This window comes from Sinocyclocheilus anshuiensis, unplaced genomic scaffold (assembly GCF_001515605.1).
Source record: "Sinocyclocheilus anshuiensis isolate Anshui unplaced genomic scaffold, SAMN03320099.WGS_v1.1 scaffold515, whole genome shotgun sequence".
NCBI lineage: Eukaryota > Metazoa > Chordata > Actinopteri > Cypriniformes > Cyprinidae > Sinocyclocheilus > Sinocyclocheilus anshuiensis.
The window spans coordinates 154,323-165,583 of NW_015548243.1; the positions used below are offsets into that span (position 1 = coordinate 154,323).

The 11,261-nt window shown below is 34.7% G+C and overlaps 1 protein-coding gene across 1 annotated transcript; it reads left to right on the plus strand.

Annotated features, from left to right (window-relative positions):
* Positions 1-1,490: 1,490 nt before the first annotated feature.
* Positions 1,491-7,486, plus strand: LOC107655101 (DNA-directed RNA polymerase I subunit RPA43-like). The gene is made up of 4 exons (XM_016442521.1): positions 1,491-1,841; positions 3,350-3,491; positions 5,071-5,279; positions 6,959-7,486. The coding sequence occupies exons 1-4, from the start codon at positions 1,552-1,554 to the stop codon at positions 7,368-7,370; spliced, it is 1,053 nt and encodes a 350-aa protein (XP_016298007.1). The 5' UTR covers positions 1,491-1,551; the 3' UTR covers positions 7,371-7,486.
* Positions 7,487-11,261: the final 3,775 nt, after the last annotated feature.

Below are 11,261 nucleotides of genomic sequence, written 5' to 3' on the forward strand. Positions count from 1 at the left end.
TCTGGTCAGAGGAGAACTGGCCCCCCGACTGAGCCTGGTTTCTCCCAAGGTTTTTTCTCCATTCTGTCACCGATGGAGTTTTGGTTCCTTGCCGCTGTCGCCTCTGGCTTGCTTAGTTGGGGACACTTCATTTCCAGCGATACTGTTGACTTGATTGCAAATGATTGCAAAGATACTATTTAAACTGAACTGAGCTGGATGATGACATCACTGAATTCAATGATGAACTGTCTTTAACTGAAAAATGAGTGTTTACTATTGTCATTTTGCATTATTGACACACTGTTTTCCTAATTAATGCTGTTCAGTTGCTTTGACACAATCTGTATTGTTAAAAGCGCTATATAAATAAAGGTGACTTGACTTGACTTGATGATTAAGCCATTAACACACAGTAACACTTTTAATTCACACACCAAAGAGTTTTGTTTTAATATAGTCTACATCTTTAATATACATACTAGACTAACTCTTCACATTTTTTTTTCAGAAGTGTTTTATTATTTTATTTCAGTCAGTGTCCCCTTCATCCATTTTTTCATTTATTCCATTAATAAATCAATAAAAAATCTTGTTTAATTTAATATTTAAGTTATTTCTTAGTTTTCTTTTTAATTTTTCTTTTTGATTATTTCTAATTAATTGTAAACTATATTTAATTTAAATTATTCTTTATTTTTCTTTTAAATAATTCCTTTCTATTATAATCGTGTAAATAATGTAGCTGCTTATAACAAAAACAGCTGAAATAACTCAAGCAAAATTACGTTTTATTTATTTATTAAATTATTTATTTATAATTTATATTGAATAATATTTTAAAATTGTAGTTAATTATAATTATAATTAATAAAGTTAATTCGTTTTTTACTTTTAAATAGCCTCCTACTATCTACAAAAACGACAGAAAAAAATCAAAACAAAATCACAAAAGACTCATTTTATTTTGTTTTATTTTTCTGGTTAATTATTTATAATTTATATTTAATTATTTTTATTTTAGTTAATTATAATTATAATTAAGAAAGTTAATTATTAACTTTTAAATAGCTGCTTACTATTTATCAAAACAACATAAAAATATTGTTCAAATTTGTATTTTATTTATTTTTTTAATTAGTTATTTATAATTTATATTTAATATTTTTTTATGTTTTAGTTAGTTATAATTAATAAAGTAAATTTTTTATTTTTTAACTTTTAAATAGTCTCTTACTATTTACCAAAACAACAGAAAAATCAAAACAAAATCACAAGAGATTAATTTTATTGTATTATATTTTATTTTAGAATTAATCATTTAGATTTTTTATTGTTATTTTTATTTTAGTTAATTATAATTATAATTAATAAAGTTAATTGTTTCTAACTAATAAATAGTTCCTTACTATTAACCAAAACAACATTTTATTTTATTTTATTTTATTTTATTTTATTTATATTTGTAAGTGTAGTTCCACTCCTATCCGCCAGCGGTCGCGCGTCACTCCGCACTTTTCGCATGCGAACACGCGAGCGAACGCACCACGTGCTCCTCCACATGTGTACGGCATGGCGAACTGGACGCAGGAAGACGGAGCTCCGAAACCCGTCACAAACCCCGCGGATGTGTCGACGATAGCGCAGATATCCAGTGTAAATATCGCTGGCGGAGTCTCCGCGCCAGTTCCGTGTCTCATCCCGTCGTTCGCGGACGCGGTGAAGCTGCTGAGCGCGCGGTACTCGTGTCTCGTGCTGGACTCGCACCGCAGACACATCGCGCTGCCGCCGCAGTACCTGCGGAAGAAACGCACCGGTATACAGGAGGAACTCAACGCCGAGCTGCTCAGATTCTCCAGCAGGTAAAACCACAGGCTGCAGTGGGAATACCGCGGTATGATGCTAACGCCGCGGTATTTATAACTATACGATACTCGTGTATAAGTGCTTGTCTTTCAGTATTATGATACAGTCAATAAAACCTTAATACCTTTAAAAATAGGCTGCTATAGTACTTTCTGTAAACTTGTCGTTGTGTGTCACTGCTACTATTTGATATAGAAGTACGGTAATACCATGGTACTCCTCACACAGAAAAAACGGGGGCCAAAATTGTACCTTTTAGGGTGCAACAGCTTGTCATTGCAGCAGTAACGTTACCCTTAAAAGGACATAATTGTACCTTTTTTTTTACCTTAGAGAAGTAATACCTACCCTTAAGGAACTAATATGTACCTAATAGGGGTAAAAAAGGTACAAATATGTCTTGCTCCAGTGACAAGCGGATCAAGAGGAGCCCTTTTTTCTGTTTGTAAGGTTGTCATACTTTTACTGCTGGTTAAAGTCAGTTGAATCTAATACAGTCAACTTCCAAAGACAGAAAACAAACTAGTGCACTAGTTTGATTGAGTTGCATGTAGTTTGTGTAGAAATGAGCAGTTTATAACAGGCAGATTACAAAACTACTAAATTAATTATCCATCTTTTCTGCAATATGTGATGGAAAGTTTTCATTGACGTTTGTGAACTCAGTTAGGTAACAAGTCATTTTTTTTGCTCTAGAAAGGAGAATTTTGCTAAATATAACGGAGGTCTTTTTTTTTTTTAATTCAACTATTATTTTCTCTTGTGGACTATATGTAAACATCTTTTATGTGAAATATCTTCACATATTCAGGTCAGTACTAAATAAACAATAACATGCATTTTGTATGATCCCTCTTATTTTGGTAAAATAATTAACATTTTGCAGATTCTGCGAGGTGTATGTAAACTTTTGACTTCAGCTGCTCTACATATGCATATTTATTAGCCTATGTTTTTATTAACCTGTTAATAATGTCTTCATTATTATTATTTTTTTAAATAAATCTGTTATGAAGTTTTATTACACCCACTGTTTAAATGTTTGTTTCAACAACAAATGGGAGTAAAAACGTAATTATATCATTAAAAGGTTTATATGTTTCATACTTAAATTGCCTTATGTGCAGTTTAGATGCTTGTATACAGCTTTAATTTTTATTTTATTTGTTTTCAGATTTGCATAAGTTGCAGCGCTGTGTTATTTGGAAAATATGTTAGATTATTACTTTTATATTTTGTTATAGTTCTTATGTATTTGAATCACATTTTTATTAATTAATTTGATTGGTGTAAATTATTATAAAAATATTTTATAATTAAAAAAAATCAAATTAGTGAATAAAAAATGTGATTTAAAAATTTGTTTAGTATAATCTTAGAGCTCTCTTGACTGAAATTATGATAATCAACTATTGTACTCAGCTGAAACTTAAACATCATTTGTTAATAAAGATTACAACTAAGAAAATATCTAACAGCCATTCGTTCATCTGTTGTTTTGCAGTCTGAAAGGTGTTCCTATGGCATATGACAACATTAAAGTCGTAGGACAGCATGGAGATATTCATGACGATCAAGGGTTCATTCACTTCAACATCGAGGCGTCGTTCGTAGTCTTCAAACCAAAGAAAGGATCGAAGCTCGTGGTACGTCTTACGAGATCTTCATGAGCTAGAGGTCATGTTCTATGCATGATTATTGAGTTAATTGGCTGATGGTTTTTAAAGGGTTAGTTCACCCAAAAATGAAAATTAGCCTGTGTTTTACTCACCCTCAAAGCATCCTAGGTGTATATGACTTTCTTCTTTCAGATGAATCCAATCAGAGTTATATTAAAAATTATCTTTGCTCTTTCAAGCTTTAGAATGGCAGTAGGTGGGTGTTTCTGTTCAACAGTCCAAAAGTAGTCAAATAAAGCGCATGCATCCATAATAAAACGTGCCTCACACGGCTCCGGGGGGGTGAATAAAGGCCTCCTGTAGCGAATCCATGCGATTTTGTAAGAAAAATATCTAGAGATGCACCAATTGCAATTTTGTTGGCCGATTCCGATTTCCGATTTTTCGTTAGTGTGATACCGATACCGGTATACCGATACCAATTTTTGCCGATTCCGGTTTTCTTTCTAAGAACTATAATTGACAGCATATACAAATAAAAATCTACTTTTCTTCAACGCAAAGTTTTATTTTCATAAAAAAACACAAGTAAAAAGTCAGTAATAAAATAAGAACAAATAAAAAAAATGGCAAACAACAGCACAAATAAATGCAATAGAATAAAGAGAACTGTGAAAGTAAGTTTTTCAGGTTAAGTAAGTTTTTATTCAGGTAAGAAATACTACAGAAATACAGTGTTATTTTACATTTGATTACTTTAATTTCTGTAGTCTTCATTGTAAAAATTAAATACAGATTAATGCGTACCATTAAAGTTATAAAACGTATTCAGTCAAGAGCAGAAAATTATTTTCTTTGTCTTTTGCTCTTTGATTAACATGACAGACAGCAGCATGAATATTGGACTGCGGTTCCTTCAAGAGTTTATCCACGGACCCAATATACTGTTACTGAAGACGGCATTTTAACAATTTTGTATGTATTTGAACGTTTTAGCGCAGTTAGCCACTCATTTTGGTGTTTGTGGCTCACAAGCTGTTTGAGACTGAGCGCGGCTTGTGCGCTCCACTAATATAGATCAGTGGTGGTGTGCGCGCATTTGGTATAAGCGCGAGACCTGCGGGAATTACTAAAATAATGCGCAATACAAGCACTATTTAACCGGAGCGAATGAGACGTGTGTGAGAGAGAAGGGGTCGTCGGAGAGCGAGAATGCGCGGCTGATATTGCCTGTGCCGCTGGTAACAAAACGGATCGGCTCAGAATCGGAAAGAAGTGAGACTGACCGACCGATCACTGATCCGGGCCGATCATGAGGAAAATCGGCCGATTCCGATCCCTGGCCGATCGATCGGTGCATCTCTAGTTATAAATATGGATGCGCTCGCTTTATTTGACGTCTTTTGGACTGTTGAACAGAAACACCCACCTACTGCCATTCTAAAGCTTGGAAGAGCACGGACAATTTTTAATATAACTCCGATTGAATTCTTCTGAAAGAAGAAAGTCATATACACCTAGGATTCCTCGAGGGTGAGTAAAACACAGGCTAATTAAAATTTTTGGGGGAACTAACCCTTTAATGTTGTGTCTGTGTGTCGCTCAGGGTGTGATTAATAAAATGGGAGTGGGTCACGTGGGCTGTCTGGTTCATGGCTGCTTTAATGCGTCGGTGGTGAAGCCCAGTCTGCTGAGCTCAGAGCAGTGGAGGGACTCTGGACTGAGTGTCGGACAAAACCTGGAGTTTGAGGTCTTCCAGCTGGACGCCGATACTGCAGGAGTTCTGCTGATCCGAGGACGGCTGGAGAAGTCCAGGTACAGTGAACGTATTTTTATTATTATTGTTATTTTTTTACCTGGAAACAGCTCTGTTAAAGGAATAGTTCAGGCATAAATTAAAATTTGCTGTGAATGTACGCACCCTCAGGTTATCTGAGATGAAGATGAGTTTGTTTCTTCATCAGATTTGGAGAAATGTAGCATTGCATCACTTGCTCACCAGTGGATGCTCTGCAGTGAATGGGTGCCGTCAGAATGAGAGTCCAAACAGCTGATAAAAACATCACAATAATCCACAAGTAATCCACACCACTCCAGTCCATCAATTAATGTCTTGAGAAGTGAAAAGCTGCGTGTTTGTAAGAAACAAATCCACCATTAAGACAAGTTACAGTTGCTTTCAGCTAAAATATGAGTCCATAATCCTTAATAACACTTCTTCCAGTGAAAGTTATTTCATCTGAATCAGGAGAGAAATCTGCACAGATTACAAGCAAAAGCAGCTCTTTTATTGATGTGAGAGACAACAGGAGATTTGAGTGACTTTTTCACTGAAGGAAGCGTTATTATGGATTATGGACTCATATTTTAGCAGGAAACAACAGTTTGAAGTTTAAAAATCTTATGGATTTGTTTTTTACAAATTTGTAAAAAAAAAAAAAATTTTGTCTGGAGTAGTGTGGATTACTTGTGGATTATTGTGATGTTTTTTATAATTTTTTTTTATTCGTTAAATAAAATCGAGTAAAAAAATCGTTTTATTTTAGTCCATGTTTATAAAGAATAATTTACTGAAGAATTGGTGTTTAATTAGTGTTCTGGTGGTTGGCGTTTTGACTTGGGAGGGGGGGGCGGGGGGTGATTATTAAGTAAATTATTATTAAATATACTTTTTTTTGGGTTTCGGTTTTCCTGGCAAAATCAAAACTTTAATTTAATTTTATGTGTTTTTGTAAAAAAAAAAAAATTCTTATGCAATTTATTGTTTTCTTATTGGCAGGAACAGCTTAATGTAGCTATTTATTTATTTACTAAAAGTATTTTTTAATTTTACTTTACTGATTTTTTTTTTTTAAATAAAGTCCAGGGTTTTGAAATGACCATTTTGTAGTACATTACTGCTTGATGCTCCTGAAATAAAACTCATGTACATGTATCATGTACAGCTTGTATGAAGTGTTAGAAAAGCAAACAAAATAAAGCAATAAGCCCCAAGAAGCCGTGGTTTATAGTGAATTTATAACAGCTAAGGGGCGTTTAGGTACGACGAGAAGCGGAGTTACAGTGATAAATTCACTGTAAACCACGGCTTCTTGGGGCTTATTGCTTTTATAAAACGGTTATTCCATATACGTAGTAAGGTTTCACAGAATAAAACAGAGCAAATGAAGTGTAATGATATTAATAAAAAAACGTATTCTTCCACCAAACAATGTAGTTCCTCAGAATCAGTTATGGTTCCAGTAAAGTGGTTGCCGATTAACACACAAACGTAAACAAAGGTGTGTGTTTGTAGAGTAATTTACAACAGCGTATCCGCGGCTCAGCCAATCAGAATCAAGGACCGGAACTCTCCATTTTATATATTGCAATACATTGTAAAAATAATAAAATAAAATAAAAATGCAATACATCGATTTGGCACCCAAGTATTGTAATAGTATCGACTTGAGAGATAAGTGTGTCATTACTAATAATAATTTATTGATTTTCAGAGTGCAAGAGCTTGTGGCCCAAACCGAACAAATGGAATCAACGGTAGAATCAACTACAGAACCAGAACCCACAGAAGACACAATCGACAGCGCGAAACCCAAGAAGAAAAAGAAGAAAGACAAGCGTGAGAAAGAGTCTCAGAACGACAGAGGCCTGGAGCAAACGTCAGAAAACCACCAAACCGCCGCAGACACGGCAGAGATAGACTCCAATGCAAACGGACATCACAAAGAGAAGAAGAGAAAGAAGAAAGACAGACGACAGGAGTCGGATGAGATCTTGCCCTCCGAGCTCTCGACGAGCGACTTCAGCAGATACGTGAGCGATAAAACCAGCAGAAAGAGAGCGGCCGAGAGCAATGACGGCCTGCAGGACGTGCCTGCCGCCAAAAAGAAGAAAAAGAGCAAGTGATTTCGCTCACAGACTGTTTCATGAACTATAAATGATGAGCCCAATGTGACTTAGTTACTTTGTGTGTGATTTATATTTAAAGAATATAATAATAAATTTATTTTTTTTCCTCTGGAGTATTTGCACATTTTTGTTTTTCCACCTGAAGAGGGCAGCACTTTCCTTTGCTGTTACACACACAATCCTGAAACTTCCCGAATTCTCCTCTTTAGGCTGTTATCTAATGAAATTAATATGGGGGAAATCCATAAGCATCCCTCATTTAAACATTTTATGATTAAAATAAAGTAAGATAAAGGAATGAGCTATTATCAAATGGTGGCAACTGCAATATGATAAGATATTAATAGATAAAATATTTTATTTAAAACTATTCATCGTTGTTTATTGGTCAGAAATTAAACTGCTATGCTAATTACAGTCAGTCTCAACACTAACGGAAAAAAAGTATCTTGTAAGAGCTCTTAATTTTCCAGTCAATATAACATGAGGTTTCTTCTTTCCCTTAATGTTATAAATATAAAATTCAAATGATAATTTTTTTTGCTGTATGTGAAAAATGTTTTTCGTTTACCTTTAGTGCAGGTCTATTTTTGTGTCTGAATCAATTTATTAATAAAGCGATATAAATTGACTTATGTATATAGCTTTTATCATTAATTCTCGGAATATATTAATTAAACTGATTTGTTTGAAACTTGTAATTAAAAACCTAATCAAGCAGTCAAAAAAAATTGTAGTACTCGCTATACAACCATCACAAATCGCAAACAGTGTAATACCTGCTTTTGAAAATCACATTTTTGTGTTATCATATATTGATTACACTGGTGTGAAAAAGTGTTGGCCCCCTTCCTGATTTCTTATTTTTTTGCATGTTTGTTAGTTCCACAAATGTAGATTTGTTGAAGTTGCTGCAAGTTCTGTGGCATTTTAAAATGATTTATACTTGCAATATATACAAAATAAGTGTTATTTTGTAATTAAAAGTTTGCTTTTATAGATTTGCTTTTTGTTATTTGTAAATTATTTTATTTTTAATTCATTTATTTATTTGTTTGTTCCAATGTTTTCTTCTTGGGTTTATTGAGGGCTTCTTTCACAGTGATAATGCCTTTTTTATTTGAAATGATGAAAAAAAAAAAAGCAAGAATAAATTGTGTTGTCATGTGACAAGAAGTAAACAGGAAATGACCTCACAAACACCTCCAGACCCTCATGGCTGTATGTGTGAAGGTAAGTAAATCTTTGAAAATGAGCATACTGTATAATTCAATTTATGGCATGGAAACACTTAAGTTTAAGTTGTCAAACGTTAAAACAACTAGAAGACTTTGTTCAAAAATATAAGTTGTACATTTGAAACTATGTTTGAAAATAACCCTCAAGATGTGTAAACTCTTGCAAAGAAAATAAGCCTTTTTTTTTTTTTTTTACTTGATATTTCCATGAATCAAAACATTTCCTGAAAGTGGTGCTAAGGTTTTTCCAAACCACATGAAAACAAAGATTTCATTTCATGCATATTTTTGGATGTTTCGTTTTCTCAGACATTCTTACACTGAGCCGTTGACCCGTTTTTATTCTCAGGTGTTGCTGAATAGCCAGAGCACGTCTGCTTGAGATTCCTGTAAGGTCCTGGACTGCTGGGAATCATCCTGCAATCCCAAACCTCAAGGTGTGTGTGGGAAAGCTCTCCTCCTGCATGACTAACTGTGTGTTATGGGAAATATGTATGCGCATCTTTACAGTAAATCACGGAGCGTTGCTGAAGGTTTCTGAGGTCTTCAGCCAGAGTGGCCCTCGAGGCCGGCGGCACGTCAGGGGCCAGTTGTTCAAAAGTAATCTGATTGGATTTTGGCAATCTGATCAGATTGGATCAAATCTTGAAAATGGGTTGTTCAAAAGAAAAAAAGGATTCCGAATTCGGATTAGATCACAAAATCCAATCTTGGTTTTGATCTGGATTAAATCCTTAATTTGTGTTGTTCAAAATGTTTTAGTAAGATTGGGGTACTTAAAAAAAAAAAAAGGATTATTCTGATCCCAGCAAGAAGGGTAGATTTCAGGAACAAAATTGTAATAAAACTTTAAAACTGGTCCAAAAAATACAACATTTTAACATATATCCCCAAATCCCCAAACAGCTGTCAATATCAAACAAAAATATTACATTTAATTTAAAGTTTTTTTTTAAATCACTGATTGTAAACTACATTGGCACAATCATCAGAGATGGACCAGTCAGAAGTAGTTATTTGTGTAAATGCAATGCAAAACAAAACATCTGCATTTTTTCCCCCCATCAGCATGTAACTTTAGGGGCTCCGTAGAGCACTAATAATCCAGATTTGGAAATCTGAAGAAGTGTGTATCTGGATCAGGGTGATCCAATCCAATTTTGCTTTGAAAAACCAGCACAAAACCTGGATCGCAAAACCTGGGATTTCCAAATCCAGATCATTCTGATCCAGATTAAACCTTTTGAACAGCTGGCTCCAGGATGTGAGGGAACCATCTCAACCTGGACTCCTTTCAGGTTCAAGTCAGCTGGGATTATGTCCAGACTGATACATTCTGCTTTTCTTTTGCCCCTTTTGTTCGACTAGACAGAGCGAGTCTCTTTGACGGCTCGAGGGGAGTTGGATCTCTCATCCTGAAGGATCCTGGGAGCTCCGTGGGAGGTTTTGGGTCGGATCGTGGCCAGACGGGCTCATAGTTCGAATTGTTCTCACTTCGTTTTTCCATCACTGGGAGTGCTGTGATTCGGGTGGGGGTGAGAATGTGACGTTTTGTCGGTTTTATTAGGCCTTCACCTCTGATAAGTGGCCCTCACGCTCATGAGGTGAATTATGTCTTTTTGAGGTTATACGGGGTGTGAGACAAACCAAAGCTCTGATATTCAGGGTCTCTGAAAGTAAACGTCACCCTAAACCAATGATTCGTGGCCAATTTCATCCAGACCTGTTTGTCCAACCAGTGGTAAATAGGGGGTCTGTCGTTTTTTTCCTATTTAGATTGCCATAGTAATCATCTGATACCAATTATGATCTTATCTCGACCTCCTAAGTTTTGTGGTTAATGAAACATTGTTACAACTTTTTATCTGACTTCCTAACTAACTCCTAAACAGTGTTGGGGGTAACGCATTACAAGTAACGCATGTTACGTAATCAGATTACTTTTTTCAAAGTTACTAGTAAAGTAATGCTTTACTTTTACATTTACAAGAAAATATCTGAGTTACATTTTCAAATATGTAACGCAAGTTACTTAGTTTTTTCATTTATTGACTTGCAGCTCTCCTGTCCCCATATTGAGAGAAATTGGGAGTAAGTAGTGACTTACTAATTTCACTTTTGATGTGAAAGGGCTTTTAGAGTTGCCTAAAATATAACTTTTGGGTTTTTGTTATTAAATCAAATAAGCAAGCCCAGCTCAGGTGCACTGTAAAAAAAAAAATCTGTGAAATGTACGGTAAAATACCGGCAGCTGTGGTTGCCAGAACTTCACCGTTAAAAATATGGTAGCTACATTTTAGGTTTTACTGACTTTACTTAAATTCACAATAAAATACCGTATTTAATTAACGGATGTAATATTAATAAACCAACATACTGAAGTACTAATATCTGTTTTGATTGAACCATTGTAATGCACTGTAAAGCAAAATACTTTCTAACAGTATTTTACTGTAAAATTACATTAAATGTAATTACATTTATTCACCGCATATAGTATGAAAACTTACTGTTAACCAATTAACAGGTTTTTACTGTAGTATTTTTAGAGTCTTTTACTGTTAAAATCACAATTTTTTTACAGTGTATTTGATTATGACCTCGAAGGTCACAATCGGAAGCTGTTAGCCCTGGCCGGCCCGTTTAGGCC